This window comes from Parambassis ranga, chromosome 16 (genome assembly GCF_900634625.1).
Source record: "Parambassis ranga chromosome 16, fParRan2.1, whole genome shotgun sequence".
Classification (NCBI taxonomy): Eukaryota; Metazoa; Chordata; class Actinopteri; family Ambassidae; genus Parambassis; species Parambassis ranga.
Window position 1 is genome coordinate 3,966,307 of NC_041036.1, and position 27,435 is coordinate 3,993,741.

Below are 27,435 nucleotides of genomic sequence, written 5' to 3' on the forward strand. Positions count from 1 at the left end.
GTAGATACAACGTCTGCCTGGAGAAGAAGTCAGGATAAGTCAAAACCATCTGTAGCTCTTTGACATGTTTAAGTATAAACTAATGGGGGGTAATCGATTCCCAAGCTAGTGCTCTTGCACTGGTTTCCTGCTTTAACAGGCACTTTGACTCCAAGGTGTGAGAGAGAGGGCACAGGGGTTGTGTGTGTGTGTGTGCGTGCATTCATGAATGTTTGAATCTGGGGTTTACCAGATGATTACTGAAGAAATGGATGGAGGATGGAGTGAATGATGGAGAGCATTTCTTTTTTTTTTTAACATATGAAATGTTTGTTGTTTTTTTTTGCCTAGCAAAGAAATGTGTCATGATTGTGAGGGAAGATGAAAAACAGAGCATAAGGGACCCATTTAAGGTTTGTGAGGCTCTAGCTAAATAACCTATGACCTAAAACTGGCTATTTAATAAAAGCAGATACAGCAATGATGCAAGGAAAGAGATTTAAACATTTTAAACAAAATTCATCGCATCATTTGGGCATATAAAGTATAATATCTGTGATGGCAACACACACAGATCCAGCTACTGCTGTACACTGATCCAATCATAACTTTATGCAGCATCTATCGCAAAACTGTCACTTTAAATGCTGTTCACACAGTGTTTATGCGCTCATCTTTTTACCCTAATCTCTTCCAATTCATATTTGGACATCTTTTAAAACTACACTCATTTATTGTTCATCTTGACAAGGCCTAACCTCTCAAATTCTCCATTCGAGCAGCTGTTCCACCTCCAAACTATGAACATTATTTCCCTCTTTTCAACTTGTAAAGTTTCATCACCTCTCTAGGAGACATCTCCAATGAGTCATCTTCTGTCTGGTTTTTAAAAAAAGGGGGGGGGGTATAGCAATATGTTTTTTCATCTCCTCAGACAGCACTGTCTTTTTCCTCTTCTTGTGTTTCAAAGTAAGGAAATTGCTGCAGTTGCTGTTGTTACCCAGAAGACTGTGTATTTCTGTTTCCCCAACCGACCGCTCAAGAAGTGGCTCATCCATCACTTTAAATACCCTCTGATGCACAGCCCGCAATTCTGTTCAAAAAGTACAATACACGGGGCTGACACACAAACGGCACACGCATACTGTACACGGACTGCATACGCACAGACACGCAGAGCAGGCTGTAACCTCTCCATAATTCACAAAATAAAACCAATGTCATGTCTGCCTCTCTGACGTTGGAAAAGATGTATGTGACATAAATAGCACTGACTACAGTCAATGTATAAATAGGTACCTTACTCAACCGTTCTTAGGCTTTCCTGCACAGCAAAACTTTACTGTGAAATCATTTATGCAAGAGATGCCAGGACGTATTTGAACCAAACACATCAAATCCATTATATCTGCAGGATTAAGATAAGGTTTCTGTTGTGACTGCAGAAGTGAATATGGTGCAGACATTAAATGTATTCTTGCCAAGTTTCACCTCAACCTCCAGTCATGCTAAAGAGCCAAGTGAAATTTTTTTTCGCTAGCAGCACTGCTTGTCACATTTTTACTAAATATATATATATATATATATATATATATATATATATTACAACATGCGATATATATATATATATTACAACATGCGAGTAAAGTGGACTTTTGGTCATTTTCCATCCAGAGTGCTACAAACTTACCAGAATGCAGGCATCTGAATCAGCTTTCCATAGAGTGCAGTGCTGAAGGAGGGGATGATGGGAATGAGAGGCAGAAAACCCCCTGTATTATCCTGGCATGTCAAGCCTGCCTGGAACCCAAACACCTGCAGAGAGACAGAAGAAGAAGAAGAAGAGGAGGAGTAAAAGAAGTTAGAGGGGAAAAACTCATCAGTGTACAGATGAAATCATTTACTAGATCCACACAAAGGAGTTGCACAGGTTTCTTCTTCTGAACTGCCATTTAACAGTTTTGACCCAGTCCATGTTTTAAAGAATTAAAAGAAAAACTAAATGACTTATTTCATGTGAATCATTGAGAAAAAAAACATTATTGTTGTTGTGTACACACTAGGCAGCTACAGACAGCTGCAAGTTTTCCCCTCATGTAATACTGCCGCAATGTATAATTGATTACATGGCAGAAGTAACTTGACTACTGCAGAGAGTTAATGAAGATAAACAACACTTTTGGTAGTGTGCTCTTTTTTCTTCAACGTGGATAAAAAGTCTGTGGGTAATTTCTAACAACCACGTTACAAGTGAGTATACCTACAAACAGTACAGAAACAACAGCATGTCTCATAATCGTCTTCACATAAGCCAGGCTTCTGGTAGCTCTACATAATGTACTGCAACCTCAGTGTTTACATAATGTTAATAGCACACATGGTGCACAAGTCTTGTTTAATATTGGATGTACAGGATGATGGCTGGGCCCAGCTGTCCAACATGCAGCTGCTGTGCATGCACAGAGCTGGACAAATTCAAGTGAAAATGTTAAATTACATAGCACAGCAGGGAGACAAAACTACAAAGATAATACATTTATAATGGGAGAATTAGCCTATTAATGTAATATCACACAATGATGTAGACATAATAACTAAATTGATCAGCTTTCTGTGCCTCTATTCAGCATTTCCAATCAGAAACAACTATTTAAACCCAAGTTTTTACTTCAGTGGCCTTCTTGTTGAGCAAGACCTTGAGTTTTTGTCTGCAATCATGGAAAAGTGAGATAATGGCTGAGCACTACCTTCAAGACAGATACCTCAGCTTTGACAGCCAGCATCAATAAAACACAGATTAAGATAAGCCTCAGTTTATACCCTTTTCAAATCACTTCCTGAACTGGGTGAATTGCGGCCAGAATGACCTCCACCCTGTCATGATCCTACTGCCAAAATCCAGAGGTAGAATTAGAACCTTGGCAGATGCAAAAGCTGATTGGTTGATAGATCACAATGATCCTTAGCCACTGACAAGTTGACTGTTAACCCTGCAGTGACCCTATGATAAGGACTAACAGCATGCCGTCCAGTAAACATCCTGTTTTATAAACACACTCAGGCCATGCCAGGCCACACTGGACCACAACAAATGACCCCAGCTCTGTTATCAAAGCTTCCTAAAAAGCTGATTAGCTGGATTTACTAAAAAACTAGAAAATTCTAAATTTACTCCAAGGGACACCTGGGACTTTACTAAAAATGCATAAACGACACGTTGCACAATATAAGCCTGTAGCATGCTAAGAGTTTGGTAGATGACATAGACCAGAGATGGACTGGTGTTCATTGGAAGTTAGCTCATTGCTGAGACATTTGTGACCACAAGAAAAAGGGGTCAACAGGGTCATTAAAAGGGTCATTGGGGTGGAGTGAAGTTAAGAGTGCAGCAATGCAGCTGACCTTCTGCAATGCATGAAAACCAAACTGTGCTAATTGCTGTGTGTACTAATGTTATATCATGTGTACAAAAACGAGAGCTCACATTCTGAAGGTTTCCTTAAACCGACTCTGTGCTACAGGATACTGGTGTGCTCACCTTGAGGTAGAGGTGTGCATAGCAGTGATGCAGCAGGTTGTCAGAAGGCTGGTTGAGACTGCTGACGGTGGTGACCAGCTGAGGAGCATACATGGGCACAGAGTGTTCGACGTTCACCCTTTCCACGCGGAATTGCACAGCAGGTAGCGGGCGGACCGGCTGAAACACTGGCACAGATACTGGTCCTGGTGCAGCCTGGATTAAAAACATAAACGAGTGGAAAGGGATTAAAAGAAAGCATACACCAAAAAATGTACCTTAGTTCCAGAATATCCTCTTATTTGCTTAAATTATCACACCATGATCTGACAGTGTTCTAAACAGCTTCCTGTGATGTCAGGAATGTTTGGCTTTCTCCGTCTTCAAATTCCCCATTAATGTTCTGTGGGTTTGAGGTTGTTTGACTGTGGAGGAATGTCAGTCATGACAGTCAGGACTCCTTGGACTTTTTTGGTATTGTCATAGCTATGAGTTGTGTTTGGGTTGATTTTCCTGTTGTGTTGTAGCATGTCTCTAAAGAAGACAGTGGTACCTCTCTTTGGTTTAGAGTGGTGTCAATATGGTGTAGGTTTCCAGCTCAGAGTAGTCAAACAATACCAGAATTTTCCCTTATCCCAGACTCCTAGACTTGCCTATTCATGTAAAAGGCACCACATTTCCTGGACTGTCTTTTTTTACATTTTACATGCCCCTCATTCACAAACTAAAAACAAAATGGTTACAGAGCTTCTCAAAGAAGTCACGGACAATATGTCACATTACAGCACAGTGGATCTGTTGGCAGTACCTTGCGTCCCATGATGACAGGCATTAGTGTGTGAAGTAGGTTGAACTCGGCCATAGAGACAGTGACCGAGACTTGGAGCAGAGTCAGACAAGTGAGTCTGGTTGGGATGAATTCCTCTAAGTGGGATATCTCTTGTGGAGTAGCTGGGGCAGTGCTCTCCTCGATCGTTTCTGTAGAGACATTGAGACACCAAGAGAAACGGATAAGCACTGGAACAAATACTGTATCATATTTCAGAGATGCAAGGTTAAACTGTTACTACAGCTATTATTACAAAAACAACTGGTTTTTAATTTGCTTTACACAGGTGCATCCAACACTGAGAATACAACCTGTAGGGTTTTATTGAAAGAACCCTTTCTTTCAATAAGGTAAGTAAGAGAGGCCAAAAATTGGTTTTGAGCAAGATTGTTTTACAGAGAGAGAGGTTAGCTGTAAAGCACACCACTTTCTTTCAGTGGGTGCCACTCCTCTATGCTTGCAGCATTAAAACAATAAAAAGGTCTTTTCCAACAAAAACCACTGGCTCATACACTACATAAAATAGACATGCACTATAAAAGTACTGGCATCTCCAAACACTATTCATTACAGTGGCCCTTTCCCAGTAGCTTTGTTTTTGAAGTATTTCATAAAACCACTCGTTCAATCAATAACCAGAAACACTCCAAAAGTCAAGAAAATAAAGTGAGCCATGTCTACATGGAAAAGAGGTCAGTGCTCACTGAAGTAAGGAGTGACCAGATCACTGAACCACAAACTGTGTCCGAGGCCTGAGGTAAACCAAAATCTGAATGCTGTGTTACAGCCTTGGCTCTGGTCCCAGGACATGGGCTTACTTCAGTTCTGTAAAGGTTCTGTCGGGCTAGATTCCCAGCTACAAGGTGGGCTCAAAACCTGATCTCAAAGCTGTTTTGTTCTTTGGCCTCCTGCCACAGTCTGCATCAGGTTCATCTGGCACCAGCATGTCCAATCTAATCGTATGCCAGGGCTCAAGTAAATATCCAACGTGAACATTCAAATTACAACAAACACGTACACAGTAAACAGTAAAACACTTTGTATTTAAACCATGCAGAAAACATGCTTTAACAAGTGTTTGCCAGTATACACACAGCATTAAACACACCCTTTATTTTCCAGTTACAGATTTGACTTTTTCTGTCTATTGTTCTTAGTCAATAAAAAAAACACCCTAATGAACACACACTGAGTAATTTGCAGACTGGAACCTCCTGCTTTCAACAGGGCAAATCCCAGACAATGACCAATTTGGCTTCCTTTTACAGCTAGTGTGGAGAGGAAAATGATTCTTCCTGAGGTTTTGCCCAGATCTGAGGGGGGGAGCATAACAAGCAAAAAAAAAAAAAGTCTGTGACCTTCTGACCTCTGCTTCTCTGCTAGCAAGTGCACAAAAAAATAAATTATCAGACCAGCTGAACAGTCAAAACTGATTCCTTTCCTTTATACATTGGAATCAACTTCAGTTGAGAGACACGGAGAGAAAGCAGCAGTAAAAGCATCCTGAAATCAGAGGAGGAGAGGATAAACATAAGGCATGTTTTATTTTATCACTTCAATTGTAACAGCAACCTTGGCTTCCTTATTTATCTACTCTCAATTTCTCACTTGCCCCCAGGGGTCTTATCATATTGACCTTTCTCCAAAAAAATTCTAGAGAGCACTGACACATTTAGAAACAGGAAGGAACACACTGACCTTCCAAGCTTTACACAGAAACCTCTATAGTACTGTAATTACCACATCATCTATTATCTATCGCAGATGCTGAGGCAACCGAAACCTACGGATGTTATCATTTCACAAAAATCTTTTGCAAAAGAGTTATTGCCACAGATATTACATACAGACACACATTCCGTGTTATTTCACAACATCCAGGGGATGAGCTCATCAATAGCTGCACAGGGATGATCACTAACAAAAGGTGTTTGGCTTAACCTCCCTCATGTGGTCCAAAAGGTCACTACTTTCATGTACAGCTGCATGTTGAAGGATGGGTTGTGCAAGGAAATAACAATGTGATGAGGATACCATGAAGTGCAAACTGCTGCAGTTTCTGATTGCTGAAAGGACACAGTACAACGGAGGAGAAGACGTCCAAAAAAGGGGATGAAGTAGAAGACAGTATAAGTGTTCAAGGTTAAATGAGATCTCTGACCTTGCTGTGGCTTGCAGTAGGGTTCATACTCATGGTCCATGGCACAGGTAACCATCTTGAGAATGCGGTGGACTGCACTGCTGTGCAGTCTGATGTCTAGAGGTCCAACCACCAACCTCTTAATGGATGTCTCTTGTACTATGGACACAACTTCCTCCATATTTGTCACAGAGAAGTCCTGAGAGCCTGCAGACACAAATAAACAACTTAATGAATACTGTGTATTTTATATGCTATAACAAATTATGGATAGATTAAAGAGTTTTTACATTAATATTTAAGGGTAGCAACTTTTTTTAACCTAGAATTAAATTTCTTAATAATTAAGTGCAGAATGCAGAATGAAAAAACACAACAAAGACAGGGGTGGTGTAATGCAGCAGCAGGGAGCAGCTCACATAGCTGTGAACCACTGGAATGATGAATATTCCAAATGTCCACTTCTCTCACACAGCTGTCCCTTCATTCACTGCAGGCCCCTGTTCCAGAGGTCCACTTAAAAGACTCAGCTCCCCGGCAATAAAAAGGAAGAAATTAAAAATAAAAGAAGGGGGTGGATGAATGGCAGTGAGAGAGGAAGAGGACAAAGGGTCACAGCTTACTTTATTCCCATTACATTTCACCACTACACTGAGAATTCTTACAGCTCAGAGTCAATACTATGAAGGGCTAGGGAATGGGGGTGTAACTCCCACTGAATTTTGGAAATTTATAAAGGGCAACAGGCAATGGCACTTCCCCTTCCCTTCAGTGAGTTTTGGCTGCAGTGGATTAAGCCTAATATCAACCATCTGGCTGCAGTTAGAATGGTCAGTGAAACGATGAGGAGGTTGAAATTAGGTGGGATTTAGACGATTTAAAAGTGTCTCCATTTCCCAAGATTAAAAAAAAGGGTTTTTAATCTGCGGTGTTACTCTGCTGTGATGTCAATGGTACAGTGACCTGAGTCGGTTAGTATTTCGGTTGACTCAGAGTTTATGTTAGTCCTGTGGCAATGCAGACTAATTTGTTTAGTTGACACTGGATCTGGTCCGTATCCGAGAAGAAGAGAAACACACTGACAGAAGAGAAGCATTCCATTTGGCACGGGTAACCACAGCCATCCCACAGGACGAGAAACTGACATTTATCCTGCCGTCAGAAATGACTCTGACAGCTCAGGATGACAGTATCAATGTTTTTTTTTAATTTAGATTACTATCTGTAGCTGGCAGCAGCAGTGTGAGGAAACAATAGTCTAGTCAGATAAAGTTGGAGGCACAGTGAAATAAAATAAAAGGGAGGTAAGTAAAACAACACAGGTGACAGTAGTCTCAAAATAAATCAAATCATCCGCTCTTGTTATTGAATTGGTTCAATCAGGTCTTTGTTTCCTCTGTGCTATTTAGAAAAGGCAATTGTGCAAACATCATAATTTATCATTACTGTAACTGAACGTTTCCCTCTGTGAAGCACATCAAGGAACACAGGAACAATGAAGCTATTTTGTTTGCCAGGATGTTAAATGTTAATGTTAACTCTTCAGATCATTTTTTTAAATTATAAGAACTTCGGACATGTCGTCAGGTGCAATTGCGATTCTTACAAAGAGAAGATTTCCAGCAGCACTAAAGTAAAACGTTCATCATTCACACTAAAGCACAGAGGCATCTGTGGGCCAAATATAACATTTCAAATTGAAGGGAGCTCGTTTTATCTCTTAATGGGAACTTCAGATCTTTCAGACTTGAATAAACACTCTTGAGTGCTGCAGCTGAGGAATGAGAAACCCTGCCCGTCTTCGGGCTTCTGCCAGGAAGAGTGACATCTAATTAGGCAAAGGGGGGGGGGGCTATTCACTTTCTCGAGAGCTTACAGGTAAAGAGACAGGGGGGAAACAGTGTTTCAACAAGCAATGGTGAGAGAGAAACTCAAATACGTGTCAATGCAGACTAAACACTTCTGACAGTTGCCCTCCAGGTAAGTTTGGGGTGAGCGTGAGGACAGAAAGGGTCAAGGACCAGGTGGCTGTGACTGAAACAAGACAAGCTCTTTCTTCAAGTCTCCAGGGGGCTTGTTTGACAGAGAGAGAAGAAAAAAAAGAGTCGGAGAAAGAGATGGAGAGACAGGAAGAAAGACTGGACAAGGAAGAGAAAAGGGGAACATGATAGATATAAAGACAAGGAAAGAAGAGGTGGCAAGGTGACCAAACAAGCTCTGTGAGGAAGAATGAATTAGACAATACCTTTGCTGCTGCTGTTCTCCATTGTGTAGAGATAATCCATGTAGAAAGCACCGAAGCGCTGCATGCCTGCTATCTCTGTGTAGGTCTCCTGTCAAACAAAAGTAGAGTTAGGTAAACATGGCAGTAAAGAAGCAAACAAGCTGATAGTCCTTAAGAGTGGCAATGACTAGGGTCGAGGTGGATATGGCAGCAAAGGGTCAAATTAGAGATAACAAGAGTTATTGAGTGGTTGATCAATTTAGTGGGCTGTGTTTTTAACAGCCCAATAATATCACTAATGTTTAGAAGCCCGTTAAGACTTAAAATGTAAGAATTTTAACTAAAGACATCCGTTCCGTTGGAAACGAGACACCTTCAGACTCAAGTCTGTAACGTTTCATTTTACTTTAAGGTGCATTGGGAAGTAATTTACAACATACTAAGTAATACGCTGCTGATAAACATAATAGAAAGTTTCCTTCTTCAGTTGGAGCTTGGATGTGAGCCAATGGAAATATGAATCTTATCTACCAGACTTTTTCATAGTAAATCAAAACTGTCTGGCTGGTTTTACAGCTGATACTATCCTCCTAAAACAGAGAAACCTTGTTAGCTGTCTGTATCATTAGTACATTGGACGTGTCAGTGAGTAACATATACAAGTTTAGAAAAATTCCTGCATTAAAATTAAGTATTCTTTATCTTACTGTGTCCTCTGCAAGGACACATTAATTAAGAAGTAGGACAGAAGAAGAAGTGGCTGATATATAAACAAACACCCATATTTAAATCTTACGCGAGTTTACACTTGAACACACAAGGAATATTTTTCTATATATTATAATATTTTCACATTTTTCTATGTGATCATATGTCACAATGATAACTATTAAAGCACTGTGCCACCACTAAGTTATATTAAGTTTACCTTAGAAAATTGTTCAACAATTACTTAGATTTGGGTAAATATGCAAATTTTCAATTCATGTTTGAGCCGCCCAAATCTTGTTGTAATGTTATAACATAACTCATCATAATTAGTCTGCAGGTCAGCAGCTCAACTTGTCTGAGACAGTATTTGAAAGTTCTACTGCGCACTAAACCACTGATAAATACTGAGAATGAGTGAGCGAGCAAGACAAAGAATGAGAGAGGCCCCTAACACACATTCAACACCCAACCCCAGACATCCCCCCCCACAATATCTCTAAACAGAGATTTCAGGAGAGTCTTATCAGGGAGGCAGGTTAATGAGTAATATTTATTAGTGGTCCTCTAATGGCTGTGGCATGCTTTTGGATCAAAGCCAGGCAGGTTTCAAAATCGCTAATGAATTAAGAGTAGAACCTTTGAGTCTTAAACTTTCAAGTATGAATAGATGGATGGATGGATGTCCAAACAATTGCTTCACTGAGGGTCATGAACATTGCTAAGCAGAGTCAACACTAGAGCTGTGAAGGCTGATGAAGGAAGCTGAGAGTTATCAGGAACAATGGCCCTACCACTACTACTTAGATAGCAAGAACATTCCTCTACTGCACCCAGCAGCACGGGCGATTAGTAAACAAAAACCAACCAACCAGGTCGTTTATTCAGAGGAAAACAGTTAAAAAAAACATTGCACTAAGTAAGTGGCACTGATTAAGGTAATAGCTGTCACTGCAGCTTTCTAGATATATAAATATAAAGAAAGTCTGGATGTAATTATGTCAGATTATTGTTTATTGACCCAGATAAACTACTGTATCAGCAAAGTAAGTAGTATGTTTGTTTAAGCAAGTCAGATTAAATCATCTCCACATTAATGTGTGTTAAACAATATCCTTTCTTCTCTCAATGGCTGCTCCTGTTTTTGTTTAGTAAGAGTTGTGTAATGACAAGTGCGGCTGTGTGTGCAGAAACTTGAAACTGACTGCTTCTTCGCCATACGGGCCATACAGGCTATCCCCTCTTGTCACTTCAATAAGCGTCTTTTAAACTGACTGTGGTAAAAAAAACAACAGAACAATTGATCATATTCTAGCATGGGGCTGCATGGGACATATTTTCAATATCTCTGAGAACATTTTCCTTGGCTTGGTGCTACTACAGACGAACACATCTATAATCAATCTCATTTTATGTCGACCTTGTGATTAGCTGCATCCAGGATAAACTCCGCCCGGACTCCGTTGTTTTCTGGACTCCGATAGTCAAAGAGAGAGTTGGTAAGGTAGGTCATTCCTTTACTGCTTAGACTGTCCCCACAGCTGAAAAACACTGCATCCTACAGAGACACAGAGAAATATAAAAACAGGAGTGTGAGAACCAAAGAGACGTTTCACAGAGAAGGAGCAAAAAACATTCAAGACGGTTACACAACCCAGCCCACAGTACATGCAATAATCTGATCCAGATATATATGTGAAAATACCTATAAATAGTTATCTTTAAAATAAACATATCTGCTGGTAAAATATTGATATGAGCTGGAGGCTGTGCAGCACCCCATGGTAAAAGCAATAACGTTGCAATATATGTAGCAAATAGAAGACATTATTGTCAATAACAAAAACTCCAGACCACATCTGCACCTCCTCATGCTCTGCCGTTTTTTTCTTTACCTCTTCACGTCTGTTCATGTTTTCTTCAAAATCCCGTACTCCCATGATGCCTTTCAGGCAGAGTGCCCGGCAGCCCACAAAACCAATTTGACAATCAAAGAAGGGTTCCCCCATCATGAGCACCTGGAATAAATACCAGAGAAACCATTTTTTTTTATACTCCAGATTTTCTTTCAACTCTTCATGACAAAACTGTGGAAACTGAATAAGCTGAAGAAAATAAGGATTAACTTGTTCTTTAAAATTAAAAATAAAAACAATGTTCCTGTCTTCAGCAAAGAGAACACCCGGGAATATGACATGTAGGTCAGTCAGCTGAAGCCCAGTAAATACATAACGGTGCAATAATTCACAGAAATGAAATTAACCGAACCACCTATTCCATCTCAATAAAATATAAAATGGTGGGCACCAAGACCAGTGAGTCTTCACTGGTTCTGTGGTGCTTTTGAGGTTGTGGTTGTGGTCATTCCACTGTGATATAAGCAGGAGTGAGACAGCTTTTATATTCTCCTGAGAGTGATGCATGTTTATATGTGGTAGCACTCAAACAGTCCTTGTAACCACCAAGGTGTGGCTCTCGTTCACTTAATGTGTCTTTGCTTTACCAACAGATAGCTAAGCAGAGAATCCAATAAAACTTTACGTTTTACCACACAATTATTACAAGCTCTAGTTTTCCCCGTTTTATTAGCAAACCCTTTGGCTTTCAACGCTAACACTTTTTGGTCCCAGTTCAGACTGTTCTTTCTCTCTGGAAGTAAAAGCATAAATTACAGAAATTGGAATTGGAAATCTTTCAGAATTTTCACATCTGGTAGAAAGCTTAAGAGAAAGAAAGCCTCTCCCTTACTACAAACCAGGTAATCAGAGGAAAAGGTTTAACAATATTCTCAATGTGGAGTGGAAATTGCGGAAATGATCAGACTTGGGCTCAACTGAGGACCCATGGTGTGCACAACAGATGATGGATTAGTGACCTGGTGAGGCTTAATAAATGTACTTGAAGATGGAATCAAGAGATTTAAAAGAAACACTGAAGAAGGAAATAAACAATACTAATAATAGGCATCTAACCATAAAAGGTCATACTTGGGCCCTGATGTTGTTTCAGTTCAATCTAGGAAGACCCAAATTGACTGAAACCATGCCAAGACAAAAATGTGTCTTCATAATGTCAAGAGAGTAAAAAAGTTTTACTTTTTAGCTGCTGTTTGTTATGTGTGTTATATTTAAATAAAGTAATCTATATACTTCAGGCCACAGAGTAATATACCTCAATAGTGATTCCCTCTTGCTCCAGGCACAGGACCTCCCTGGACTTGACCTTCTGAGGACTGTAGTAGCTGCTCTCTGCTTGTGTCTCTGTCAGCTGAGATGCAAAAGCAGAGGACTCAATTTAATGACTTCAAGCAAAACAATTGGTGGAACAAAATAATGCATTCAAGCAACTGAAATCTTTAAATAGTTGATATTTTTGTCATAGTTAAAGCCAACAGTTACATTACGCATCAAAAGAATCATTAAATCATATCAATGCAATTTTGGTTAAGTACAAAAACAAACAAAATGTTGTGGTAGCTGAAGATTAATGGTTATGGGAATGACAGAGTACATCACAGAGAAGAACTGGAACACAAATGTGTCATTGTGTGAGAATGTGCTCATCCACAATTAACTGCCGAAACAGATACTGTATGATTTTAAAGATAAACAAAAGTCTGGATGTAAAAGCTACAGAGGCCCCAGAAAATAATGACATCTAAACAAGGACATATGACATCTTCTTAGATCAGAGAGTGGATGCCAGCCGTGGGACTTTTTGGTCGTTTTCCGTTTTGAGGTTGGACTCAGGCCAAAAACATTCATCAAACCACATGACAGCCATTCCTCTCTGACATTACAGGACGCCCCCTCTGGCCATAGTGGAATGACGATCACGAAATAACTAAATCCCTAAACATACCAAGGGACAAAATAATAATTGCATTCAGGTAAATTAATTAAAATACTAGTATTGTTGGTTGGAACTTTAACTTTGGCAGCAGAGAAATGATGGAAAAATAAAAGGCATATTTGGTTTGGGGTGAGAAAGTTAGAGAGCTGTGGTGTTTCTGAGGTTAGTGACTCTAAAAAACTGCGGGTGCAGGGCAGAATGTGCAGACCCCAACCCATTCAACTTTAACACAGGAAGCAGGTGCAGAGCAAGAAGCAGCTGTGCCTTATTATCCTTACTGATGGAGCAGACTCTCTCACCCTTGCTCCCTTTCCCCTCCTTCGATTCTGATGGCTTAATCACGTGCAGGGACCACCCCGCCCTAACCTGCAGCTCGCTGGAAGCAACAGCGACTAGGATGTTATGATAATTATCTGTCTAAAAAGTTGCAACATCTGCGCACAGTGGCATCGGCATTGAATAAAATCAAATCAAACAAACATGACAGATACTTATTCAACAGGGGCACGGTGGTGTCTATAGTAAAACTTGCAGGGCCTTTCTGAGTGCACCTGAAACTACAGAGTTTTAGAATAGAGCTGGATCACCAACACAAACACTGATACAGCCAGAGTTACACATAGCCACTGCTAATACTATACGAGTCATTGCTTGGATCATTTAAAGGCTTTGGGGGCTTAACACAAATCAAATAATTCTTTATGAGGCTTATTGGAAATGATAACAGTGAATGTGAATACTGGGGTACTTGTCTTTATGGTCATTTCTCCGAAATGTAACAGAAGACTGCAGGAACACCTGAAACATGCTATTAATGCAGCAAATGAAAACACCAAAAACAAAGAAATTATGTTGTTTTTTTTAAATGAAAAATGGCATTCAGTCTGTAAGAGTTTGGCAGGTGAGCGATAATGAAACAGGGGAACCAACGGTCAGTGCTAAGCTATGCATCATGTGTGTAAAAGTCATTAAATTACACTAGCAATTTCTCTGATCAAAGAGATCTGGCGTGTAGTACGTCACCGATCTAAAAATACCTCTCTGATTTCACATTCACGTCAAACTCAGGTTCAGGCAGTGGCTGTTCAAAGACATGAAATTCCTTCAAACTAAATACTTCCTTGTAGGAAAGAGACGAGAACGTTTAAAAAACCATCCTTTCAGCTGTCTGCAATTACTGCAGACGAGAGGCAATTAATTGATTAAAAGAACTCAAACAATACAGGAACAATTTAAACATTATTAGAAAAACAGCAAGGTCTGTTTGGCCTGAGACATACTGTACCTCCCCTTCACTGATCACACACATTGTCAAGTACACGCACACATACACAAGTAATGTGATCTAACGTGCCTGAATCTGAGGGGAAACACAGATGAATTCCAACTATTCTGAGTGAGCAGGCAGGATTAAAGTTTGGGATCTGTTTCTGAATAGTCATCATACCATGTATAATGTTTAAAACATTAATGTGACCCGAGACGCCAGTTAGCGGTTACATTACCCTCCCCTATACCGCACACTGAGACAAAGAGGACGGAAACTTCCTGCAACTAAAAATGACCACAAACTAAGGCTGAGTGGACAGTGGGAGTAAATCAATAATAATGCAGTGAGAAAAACTGTAATTGTTCACTACAAATTACCTGACTCTTTTCACATATACACTTATACGGTATGATGTATGTGTATCTGAATAGACACTGATTCAATGTTACACATGAAGAAAATATAAACTCACGCATTTGTGCTGTTTTACCTTGAAAGTGACAGAAGCTTTGGTGCAATAGAAACCAATGGAGACGATGGGGTCTTTGGGTGTGTGTTGTTGGGGGTTGCTGGGGATGCCTCCAGTTTCTCTCTGCTGGTAAAGGCCTTCCTCCCCCTCTTCCTCTGCGCTTACGATGGCTGGGACGAAGGACCATGCCCAGGACAACCAGCCCTGGTCTGCATCTTCAAGACTTCCCGACTGCATGTAGAGTTCCTGGCTAGAGTAAGGGCTAGGCCCTTGCCTTTCCATATCTACATCCATCCCTAAAAGAAATAAAAAAATGCAAACTTAATCATTGTACTGCAGATACATAAGCAATGGGTAAAAATCTGTTACAAATGTTTCATCCAAACTGTTCCAAAAAAAAATCACACTGCAGATCTAAATATAATGATTCAAAGTGGAAACAAGACACACTTTATGTACTGTATTACTGTCATGGCAAATGGCAAATTCTATATAATGTTTACATTATATAGGATGTTTAAAAAAATTCATTTAAAGGCTGAGGTACTGAGAACAAACCAGTCAAACAGAGAGAAAACTGTTCATAATGGAAGTGCTATACCCAGTGCAGCACACTAAATTAATTTGTCCGTGCCTTCAGGGCAGTTTAATACAAGCAAGTTGTTTCAGCTGTCAATGGAACATACAAAGGAAGCACAGACCAAGGCAGTTTTACAGTAGTTGCTGCCAATGCTCCAGCATGCAGGTGTGTGAGTATTCATGTGCTGCATGTATCCTCTGCTGCATAAAGAAAAGGGGACGTACCGGTACACTTTAACAGGGGTCAGAGGGCACAGACTGTCATCTAGCATCCTCACAGAGTAAGGGCCATGACTTGGCCCAATGGTCAAGGCTGTCTGTACCGGACCCAACAAGCAGGGTGTGGGTCCACAGATGCACACAGTGAGAGGTTGGGTCGCATATTTGATAAGAAGCCAGCAGATTGAAATTGTACGCCTTAGGGAAGCAACGTTACTACAAGCACAAGCCGAATCCGGCAAGGGCTTTGAGTGAATTTTTAGGATTGTCAACTGTGGAAGTGCATAAATTTAGTCAATAAAGTGAGGTGGAGCACTGGCTACTTTAACCCACATACTTGACATCAGAAGCCAGTGGGACGGCGGCGGTGTGTGTAACAAAAGACATGTTTTCCCCTTTGTCTTATAAAACCATTTGGGGGTTCACAGGATCCCCCTCGGTCCAGATCTTGACCCCTGAACTGGTCCCATCATGTCTGTTTCCATACACGTCGGGATAGAGGAAGCTGATGTCAATACACAAGAATGTGTAATCCCATTCCTCACAGTCTCACGTCCTCTACGAGAAAACAATATTGTCCGTGAGGTCACTGCATAGGAATCCCAGAGGCTAAGGCGGTGAAAATTATGACATATTTTAATTAAATCTTCCACTTTGTGAATTGGCAGCTGGAAATCCCATGTTATAGCTTTTTATCACTCACTCTCAGGCCTAATCTCCCTGTCTAAATCTACCTCTCATTTCTCTTTGTTTCTTCTTACTGTACTCAGCATTAGAAGTGTCAGTCAATGAGCACTTCAAGCTCTTTCACTTCACGTCACAGCCTTGACGAAGTTTAAATTACACAGGAGTCCAAACAAAAGCACAATCACCAATCAAGTGATCAAAACAGACCGGCTGAAGTAAACTTTGAAGTGTTAATCCCAAAAAAAGTATGCTGCTATAGAAGAGAACATTATGACCACACAGGTGTGAAGTTTATCTGCCCTCTGCTTCATCATGCAAGCAATCCAAATCTGATGGGTAACAGCGTAAGTGTGGCACCACATAAATGACTACATGTCTATAAGCAGAGCTTAGAAGCATGTAATAAGATGTGTCAGAGTCATGGTTGGTTTCCCTGAGTCCAAAGTCTTTAAGCAGCAAGGTATGTCTAAGCTAGTGAGGGAGTGGGCGTGAGAGCGAGGGAACAGTTCAGTGACACTGAGATAGTGAGAGGGGAGGAGTGAGAGAAGGCAGTGCCCTCAAAGGCCAGTAGATGTCCCTCCATGTTTATAGAGGGAAAGGTGGACTGTTACCTGACCACTAAGCAAGGGTTGTTCTTGAGCATCTGTTGTATGTGTGTGTATATTGGCATATGTGCATACATGCACATGCTCAGTTTAATAACTAGAGATGCAGAAATATAAGATTAAACCTGCATATAAATACAAAAATGCACACATCTATTTCATTTTTCTTAGTTACAAATTAGGTGTACAGGCACGCTTCATGCTTGTACATAAACAAAATATGCGTATTTATTTTCCAGTATAAGTAGTGATAGGGCGCCACACGATGATGGTCCTTTCTATTCAACAAGCCCTATGGGAGATAAACAGGAAACCCCACCACAAAGTAAACATCAAACACTGTCAGATACAAAGAGGTAGAGCACATAACACCGTATTATCTTGAACAAACGCATAATAACTGCAGGAAATCATACAAATGAGAGGTACACACACCCTCACACACACTCCACAGCCCCTCGGTGTATAATTCTTTACATACTTGTTGAAACCATACAGCTTTTGCTGTCGTGACCAGCCAGTCTATTCAAGCATGTTAGTCATCTATGTTTCCGACCGCTTAATTTTTCGAGCATTTCACAGACTTCACAGAATTTCAGACAGTAGGAAAACTAGCCATATCATCCTGACTGAATGGCTGCTTTGGTTAGTGACACACAAGTATCCAGCACCCTGCACCTATTAAAGCTATCCATTAATGAGACATTGGCTCGTACCTTAAAGAGAAAGATTCAAACAAACAACATGCAGCCACAGTGAATCATGGGCACATAAACACATTACGAGGCTTTTTCCACTTCGATAATTGGCAAAAAGAAAAACACCTTCACATGAGGGAAAAATTAATATTCCCTTTGAAACGACTCCACTTTAAATTAATAGTCATGGCTTAACAGTAGATCCAGACTGTATTAACCACACTTAACTCAATCTTTTACACACACAAAGAAATACAATTATGAACATTTCAGACATTCCAACAACATCAGTTACAACAGCCAAGTCACAGAAAGAGTAAATAAAGGAAACACATACGGGGCAGTGGAATCAAAACTCACAGAAGAGACTCACAATAACAACATAAAATGAATGCGATAAAGAACTACACACAAGTCATTCTAAGTATAATAAAATATGTATAAGATATAACTGCCCGCTCCATATGTCTGTCCTGCTTGTCTCATATGACTTGATTGAGCTGCATCATTTATCCCTTAAATCTGAAACACACTTTTCATAAACACTTTGAAAGCCATTTGTTCACGAACAACTTCACACCCCTCACAACAAACACACATCCACCTACTACGTACATGCACAACTGCCCCCTGCCCCCTTTAGCTTCTTCACTCTTTCGATTACTTCCAGCATAACAAGATCTGGGGGCGCTCAGGTTCCAAGAACTGGTCCCCTCTTGTATATTTTTGTGATGGGATACTAATTCATTCTCAGAGGCTCCGCATAGCAGTAGCATGACACCGACTCTTACATCTGGCATTGGACACCGAATTGGAAGCTGCGCCAACTTGCAGTGAAAGTTCCAGGCCAAGAGGCAGGGAGCAAGTAAGAAAGGAGCAGGCAAATGGGCTTGAATGCTGTGTTGGTCTGTCTGCTTTTCCCCTCTCTGTCCAGCACTTCTCCTCCACCATAATTTGCTCCTGGTGCTAGAGAGGCTGATTTAGCCCAGCGGGACCTGGGACTTGATTTTGTTCTATTTGGCAGGGATGAGGATGAGAGGCTGGGGAGAGTCAAGATGGGCGATGAGGGAATGAGGTAGGATTTTTGTATAGGGGTAACTGCAGCTGTTAAACGTATAGCCTATGTAAAGTACCGTGTATATGTTTTTATGCATTTTGCTTATGCTGAGTGCATGTAAGCGTTTTGCTCAGCTGCTGGATGGTGCTCCAATTAGAAAGACAGAGCCGGGCCTGTGTTTGATTCATCCACGTTTCTTTTCTTCAATCTTCTCTCTCTCCTGTTTCTGTCCACATGGAGATGATCAACCCTGATGACAACGGTCTGTGTCGAGTTACATGCTCCAGATTTTGTTTGTGGAAAAAGCAGGAGGAGCGCACACCATGGTCAAAGCGATGTTAAATGTCCCGTTTAGGAACAACAGCAGCGTATGGACAAAGTCCCAGAGCAGAACGCAGCAGCATGCACAGTCAGTGAGATGAACATGCTGTACAGAAACCATCCTAATATCAGAACAAATGTTGCATGGAAACTTCAATATATCATTTCAAATCTATTCTGATGAAGTATTAGCTGCAGAAAAATGAGTGTATCTGTGAAAAATTGATTTGCTGTGTGTACCCCTTGATTGGAAAATCAGCTACTGGACTGCAGTTCCTGGAAAAAGGACTGCCTTCAGCCACAAGTATACATGAGGAGTATTATTTATTCAACTCACATGTACAAGCTGTAGCTCCAGCACTTTTTAACTGCCATCCATCTCTGTTGTTTAAGTTACCCCATTTAGTTTAAAGAGACTCATTTAGTTTTAAAGGTTCACATAACATGTTAATGTAAAAAGAGTGCAGAAGACCTTACTCACCAGGTAAACTTCCTCCAGCCTCCCTGACATGACCCATGCCCTCTTCACCTTCACCCTCTTTGTGCCCTCCAATTTCCCCATAGTAGAGGGCAATAATCAGCTCTAAAATTCGGATAAACATGGGTAGCTGCTGATCAGTAATGGACAACTTCAGACTCTCCACCATGGTCTGGATCTGAGAAAACATGGAACACAGTGCAAGAGATGGCTTGAGGTTTGCAAGTTGTTTGAAGTTTACAACAACTTTTAGTGGGCTCCTGCATAAAGAGAACAGTAATGTTAAATAAAAATATATGGTAATGTCTAACTTAATAACCGAGTGAGGCAGGAGGGCAATAGAATTTCTGCTCTTGACAGGGTTACAAGAGGACCCACGGCTACAACCCACATTTTGCATTTTGCATGTGAAATATGTACAGCGTACAGTAATGAAAAGGAGCAGATGCTTTCAATAACATAAAAAACAATGTAAAGAAATAAACAGAAATAAATGCACCCACATGTAAGCTAGTGTGTTTACTGGAAATACCTACAGCAACATTTTTAACAGCTGTGTATGAAACAATATGCAGCTTTAATAAGTTTTAAATAGCCAGATATACAACTTTATATATGCAGAGTGCAGTTACAAACAGCTTTTCATCAGAAATCCTTTAGATCTGATTAAATAAACAACTGTTACTATTATTTAAAAAGTAAGCTAACTGATCTTAAGGCTGTTGCTTCATGACATGACACTAGTCTTTAGTGCTGTCTTGTAAACAAACACTATGTAGAGCAACACTGAACTGGTGACAAAGAACTTCTGTCTTTGGAGGGATAAACCCAACGGTGACAGCTCTCAGGTGACAAATCAAATTATTTCTAGTGTTATCATATATTCTTGTGTAGGAAGTGTAACCTTGCCAAAACAAACATCCAGAGTATCACTGGATTCAAACAATGGGATGGAATTAGTCTTTATCCTGTTATTGATTCATTCAATCCAACAAAAGTGACTCATCTGAACCTCTAACAACTATAAGCTGCTGCAGAATATGTAAACCTGTCCACTGTGTGACATGTTTGGACAGTAAAATGGTGTAAAAGTGTAAAAACTTTTATGTTGGCAGTCATTGAGTACCTGGAATAACTTACTTTGATGACAGATGGTATCTTGGAATTGATGTTGTCATAGGTAAAATGAAGGCGTGTTCTGAAGGAGCATTTGTAGAGCAGTGGATCCTGGTAAAACTCGATCTTGCCACTAGCGTTTCGCTTGTCCAAACACACAGTGCAGTCTGCAAAGTTGATCACTTTTCTTAGGACCAGTTCAGGAGCTGTACGGAGAAAAGAAATCAAAATTGATGTGTTGTTTTACATTGACCCTTTATGCTTTACACAATGTCAACACACTGCTCATGCATTTAAAATGTATGAGTACAGAGAAACACATGGCTACAGAGCTAGAGAGTGTTAAATCCAGCAGGCTCTTCACTAAAGTTCTGTTTGAGGGTTGCAACTTAAGTCTGAGAAGTTTGATTAGGTTTAGTTTAGGATATGGACCCAGGTATTTATTGTGAAGGATAAAGTTAGGGAGTTCATCTTCTCAGTGAGTGTTCTCACAGATGTGTGTCTTGTTGGACTACATATCATTAGATTCTCAATCGTCAGTGATTCACTCACTCTTAACAGTCTGATAACAGAACGTATTCCCAGAATTATTTCATTGTCCAAACAGTGCCAGTAACTATTGTTGTAACTCCTGCTTTGCTCATATTCTGGAACAAAGCCCACAAGAAATTCCACAATGATAATAATAATAACTGAACATGACTATTTCATTACTTTTCTGTTGATATAAGCTTTTGTAACTCCCTATAAAGATTCACTATTTCCTCATAGTTCTAAGAGATGTTTTGGTTTAAAACTAGAATTCCAGCCTTGTGTCTGCACTCTTCTATTTTACATCCACATGAGTCCAGGCTCACACGAAAAAGTATTCTAAACAATATAATAATATGCTAATACTAAATAAATAATAATAATAATAATACTTAGTACACATAAAATCTGATGTCACAGAAGTTGACATTTGACCTTTAGGTTATAAAATGTAATATCATTTATTTAAAACAGCGTATTACAAACATGTATTGAATAAAAACGATAGAAACGATTGCTCACCTGTGACGTCCATAAAGGCCCTCTCCCACATATCATCCACAGTGTAGCACTCCGCTGAGGTTATGTTGACTGACAGCACAATGTCATCTTCCACGTATTTCAGGATCAGATTGTTCACCACAATGTTCACGTTGTTCACCACACGCCTAATAAGACTCTGCACATACCCTACAAACACATGAGAAACGGTCAATAGTACACATAAAAAAATAAAAATGAAACATATGCTATAGCTAATATGGCATGGTGCATATCCAATAATTCATTAGGGATCATTAATTCAGTGTTGATACGCCATAAAAGAATAAAATATTTTATGATTGCATTCCTTTAAAGTCTAGTCTCAGTACCACAGAGCACTGCCATCCTTGCAGGCTCATAAATAAGAGGAGGTCCTGACATGTTATTTTTCGCCACAGTCTACGCTTCAGACATGTTCAGTGAAAGGAGCTGAATATCCATGAAAACATTGTTAAACCTCACCCTGCATGAACAGCTACAAATCCTGAGTGAATTTATGTATCTCTGAAGGGTTCTGCTCTCCCCTCACATACAAAGTCATGTTTAACCCAAAACTATGCACACGCTGCCTCAAATATATCCCTCACAAGCCCATTAAACAGCCGAGAACACGGCATGTTCTCCTAAAAATTAGTAAGCTTTACTGCATTAAAACACATGCATTCACAAAGAAAAATAAAGGATCTCATACAGTATATATACAAGATAGAGTTATTGGAAAGGCCATTAAAACTCTGCTCTTAGAGATGGCAGGATTGTAATTCTATAGTTTTATTACTGAACAAGTTAGGGTAATCACTTTTAGAAATATAGTGTACTAGACAACATGAAATGGTGAAATTAAGCTTTCCCAATAATTTTGCAATGATAAAGCCCAAGAGCATGAGTTTACAAATGAAAACAAAGAAATATAGATATGGGCTTTGTGAGGGTGAAAGGTGGGAGGGTGGCAGCGTTTCTGTTTCAGAGGAGATGGACTAACCCAAGCAGGAGAGAAAAAGCAGCCTGACAGATTGGGTTTCAATAGAGCTGGGGGAGCCATCCTGCTGTGTTACCAGTACCTCCTAATGGCCGCAGTGACGCCCAGAAACAGAAGCTTCGCAGGAAAAACATACATGGTAAGGTCATTACTCAACAAAGTAAGAAAGAACTTAAAATATTACAGACAGGGGAGTTTCAACCATAAAATATGAAAATATACAGCAATAAATCCTCCTAACCACAGGACCAATAGCATTATTCATTCCTCCCATGTACTGTTAAACACAGTCACTACAAGTTAAAACATATAAAGCTTTAATGCTTTTCCCTTATTTTCCAAACCAAATGTTTTTCTTCCTGTATCTACATGCCTGGTCCAGGGCATACAAGAACCGATAATTAGGCAAAACTAAATGGTGCTGTTGATGAAAATATTTATATGAATTGGTTAACTGTTCTGCTACTTGTACACAAGCCTGACTACGTATTAGCATAATCCAATTGACAAAATTCTCATGAGTTTGCTGCCTGACTAAACAGAGTGGCAGGAAGAGGGGATGACATAATATAAACTCCACTCATAAACGCAATATGTGTTCGTGACATTTGTGCGTGGCCTTGCATGCATGCATGTGCTTGTTTGAGTTTCAGTGTGTGCCTGTCCGCTTTCTCGCATGCATGAATGCCACTGTGTGTGTGTGTGTGTGTGTGTGCGTCTGGGGTTCTGGGGTCAGTTGGAAAGTTGCTGCTGCACCTGCAGCCTAGACAGTAAAACCAGCACTTTACCCCCTGCTATTTCCCTCTCTGGATGTAATTTACCCACGTCAGTGTGTCTTTCTTTCCTCTCAAGCACTCGCTTATACTTGTTACATCTCTTCATGCCTTGCACCAAGTCCAAGGCCCCAATCGGTCCCTCTGTGAGCCATCGCACTGCTCTGAACTTCTGTAAACAATTGACACAGGCAGCACCTGTGCTGCGGCCCACAGGGAAGAAGCCCACTTAAAACTGTTCAACCATAAAATGACTGGAAAAACCAGCTCCTTTATGTGATCTAGGAACTGGCCAAGTGCTCACTTCTGTGCCGTACAGGAAAGAAACTCTGTACTGTACATGCTCACCATTTTTCCTGAATATGGAAAGTATTAGCAACAATTAGCCTTAAGGTGGTCCTAGAGTGTTATTTAGACATGCAATTAGTGGAGTTACTCAGGTAACCAAAAGAAAACATACAGTAGCCAGTGCAGCATCATTTACATGTGAAATACAAATTCAATAAATCCCACTTAAATTTGCCTGGTAAGTTAACTGTAGGACTATTGAAACATTTCAAGTCTGTATTATTAGTTCACTATCTCCAGTAATATAGGCCACTTAATAATGTTAGCCAGTAAATTCACAGAATCCAACTATGCATGGTACAGCAGGTCTCCAGAACAGGAGAAAGCTCCGGCCTTTACCAGAATGGGATATCCTCCAGCCATAAGTAGCATTTTCCAGTAATACCAGAACAGCTGTTGTATTTATTTTCTGAGTAATGGCCCCAGTACCAGGACAGCAGTAGCACTAGACCATGGATTTATCTCAGGAGTGTGTTTGCATTTAAGTCCACGCAAATCACCTCTAGCCACACGCATACTTGCAAAACCATACATGCATGCATGCATGCAGAATTCTTGGAGTCTCAAAGCAACAAAGGCATGTTTGCAATTAATATAACGGTTTATGCACATGGACGTGCACATGCATGTGTAAATGTACTGTATGTGTAAATGTCGTAAACAAACAAACATAAGCCTTTAGTATCTAAATAGTTATTATATATTATCTAAATAGTGTCTAAACGGTCCCTGCATTGCATTAAAAAAAAGTGACTTGTGAATTTAACTTTACAACTACAAATCTGGACTATATATTGCAGCTTCTGGCCTACTCACCTCACAGGTACCAGACTAAACCTAGACTTTTATAAATGGTCTATGGACTCAGCACAGACTTGCCACAATAAAATCCTTTTGAAGTCGTATAAAACAAAACACATTTTGAACAGTGTGAAAGGGACCAAAGCTTGAATCCCTCAGAACAGACAAATGTGGTTCTCACAAACGGTGGCCACTGGTCCCCCACAAGCAGCAGTAAACATAATCACTCACAGAATCGCCCAAGGTGGGAGCACTTGGTCTTTGGTCTTTGTGTGGCTACCAATCCCATGGCATATGAATTAACATCACTATTTCCACCACAGGGTGAACAAGGCAAATAAATTCATTCAGCATGTGAGAGCTTAGGGCCAAATAACTGGATAATTGCAAGTGGCTGCTTTTTGGTGTCGCTGTGTTTTGTTTTGGTTGTTTTGAAGGGGAGGGTAGAAGACGCAATACAGTGGTTTGTCGACGTAGGTGCTGACGAAGAGCTAGGACAGGCCATTGCCCTGTGATGGTTTCACTGGTAATTCAGGTCTTCCTTAACACGTACACAGTGTGTAGAGTCAACACATCTGTGCCACCCAGTCACACAGATCAATTTAATGCCCACCAGTACAATCTAAGACAAATGTATTTATGTGAAATGACTTAATATCTGGTAATGCTTACATCCGTCTTGCAGCAGTCAATGAGGAAGGAATCTTTTACGCCTCAATACCCAGATATCTTTAGGAAAATCTACTCCACATTTTGTTCCAATATTTACATTCTTGCAAAAAAAACATCTGCACAGTAATACTAAACATTCATACGTAATGCCTAGTGCTATTTAATGTGTAGATGGAGGATCAGTTTGGAGCCTAAACTGTGTGGTTAACCCGCACGTATAGACACTCCATTACTCATTAACTAGAATTATTGGTGTGGATTCATTTTAAACATCTAACTAAAAGCCTGTTGAAGATCTTAGATATCACAGAACAACATCTCTACTCATACAAAGAGAACGTCTGAGAAGTCTGTAAAATTACCTGTGCACTGCTGTGCCCTCACTTTTAAAAAACATCCTTTAACTACATTAAAGACTCCTGATGGATTTGTTTTGTATCCTATTCTTAGACAAATATCCTGAGTCTGACTCATAGCAAGTTAGTTTTACCTCATCTACCTTTTAACCTCTACCTTTTAATTAGGAAGGCTGGAATTACAGCATTCATCTGCTTCCTCACCATTATTGAGGTGCTGTAACCTCTGACCTCAGAGTTGTCTCTACAGCCTGTAATGGGTTGAAAAAACCACCACTGGTGGAACGGTGCATGGTGAGCGCACAAATGAACACAGATACACCCTACGCACACGGTTAAACAAAGGCGCATATAGTCGCAAAGATACACACACCTGGGGGCTCTGTTGGAGGCAGGCCCAAAGGGAGATGCTGGGGTGTGAGACACCCTGCTTTAACAGCTGGGGAGAGATATTATCTCATAACATCAGGCCTGGAAATGGATCCTCCCCAGATACAAGCAGACAGCAGTGTAAGTTCATACATTCATGCATACTGGGGCTCAGGGAGTGAACCTCTGGTAGTTAGACTGACCTTGCCTTACAGCTCAGGACCCTCACTACTCTTGTTTTCTTTTTCTTTATTTATACTCTCTAAAAGCCACATATTTCTTTATGTTAGTCAACCATGTGTCACCTTTTCCCTCACCTCGATTAACTTTAGTCATGCCTCTAGAGCTTCTCAAACTTTGTGTTCCAGCATTAAAATCAGCATAAAAAAATGCAATCACACAAGGCGAGTCTATCTTTATCGAGTGCAGTACAGTGTTGTAGTAAGGACCCTGTAGGAGGCATGTGACCAGGGGGCCTTGTTGATAAGAGCCATCACTGTGATTTATTAAATATATGACATGTATCCCTGTGGCTGATTTACACAGTTAAAGCGAAAGCAGTTCTGCACAGCTCATCCTAAACGTATTGTGTGTATTTCTCACAATGTAAACAATAGTTACATGTTTAAATCCAACACTACCTTAAAACAGCTTCTCATCTCTAGCTGTTCAATCGTGATATGACAAAGAAAGCAGCGTGTGAGAATGCCAACAACTAAGGGAAGTGAACCAGAAATTAAAAGCTGAGTACAGGACAAGACGGCTGCTTCACTGGGCAGAGGGCCATCACTCACCTGGGGGCAGGTCTGGGTCACTGGGTGCAGCCTGCTGGAGGCGGCGGGGCTTGGCCACAGCCTTGGAGCTGTCTGAGACACTGCGACTGGTGGAGCTTGAGCCGCTGTCGTGGTCATCCTGATGAAAAAACAAATAGGAACGTCTTTGATGACAGAAGGTAAAGTAAATAGAGGGTCTACACAGGGATAGAGAGTACTGGTGGTCTTAGATTCACTCTTGCAATTATCCATTCGTAACTTTTTAGTTGCCAATTTTTAGTTGCCATGTGGCAAAAATAATGTTGGGCTCACATTATTTGTAAAGGTACAAACAATGGTGCTTAAGTTAAGTGTACCCGGTCTAATCTGTTACTTGGGGGTAATTAAACTGTTGTAAACTGAGTATCTGCCCTCCTGCATGGCTGTGGGTGCAGTGAACACGATGGTAATTTGATTAACAACTACCATACATCACAGTTTCTGAGCCTTGCACCAGGCCTTCCCGCCAACCCTCCTCCCATGTCCATTCAACAACCATCCTC

At 40.4% G+C, this 27,435-nt stretch overlaps 1 protein-coding gene across 3 annotated transcripts in view; it reads right to left on the reverse strand.

Moving 5' to 3' along the window:
• Positions 1–27,435, reverse strand: part of vps13b (vacuolar protein sorting 13 homolog B) — a 263,370-nt gene that overhangs the window by 218,326 nt on the left and 17,609 nt on the right. For 2 of the 3 annotated variants that reach the window (XM_028424569.1, XM_028424570.1), the window contains exons 4-16: positions 26,915–27,032; positions 21,802–21,969; positions 20,773–20,954; positions 19,636–19,810; positions 15,010–15,284; positions 12,569–12,664; positions 11,293–11,415; positions 10,818–10,955; positions 8,711–8,798; positions 6,487–6,672; positions 4,305–4,474; positions 3,518–3,712; positions 1,670–1,794 (exon numbers count right to left, since the gene is read on the reverse strand). In XM_028424569.1, coding sequence (XP_028280370.1) covers positions 1,670–1,794; positions 3,518–3,712; positions 4,305–4,474; positions 6,487–6,672; positions 8,711–8,798; positions 10,818–10,955; positions 11,293–11,415; positions 12,569–12,664; positions 15,010–15,284; positions 19,636–19,810; positions 20,773–20,954; positions 21,802–21,969; positions 26,915–27,032 — 2,039 coding nt within the window. Of the gene's footprint in view, positions 1–1,669; positions 1,795–3,517; positions 3,713–4,304; positions 4,475–6,486; positions 6,673–6,884; positions 6,969–8,710; positions 8,799–10,817; positions 10,956–11,292; positions 11,416–12,568; positions 12,665–15,009; positions 15,285–19,635; positions 19,811–20,772; positions 20,955–21,801; positions 21,970–26,914; positions 27,033–27,435 lie in introns of those variants that run through there. The other variant, XM_028424571.1, reaches the window with a different exon arrangement.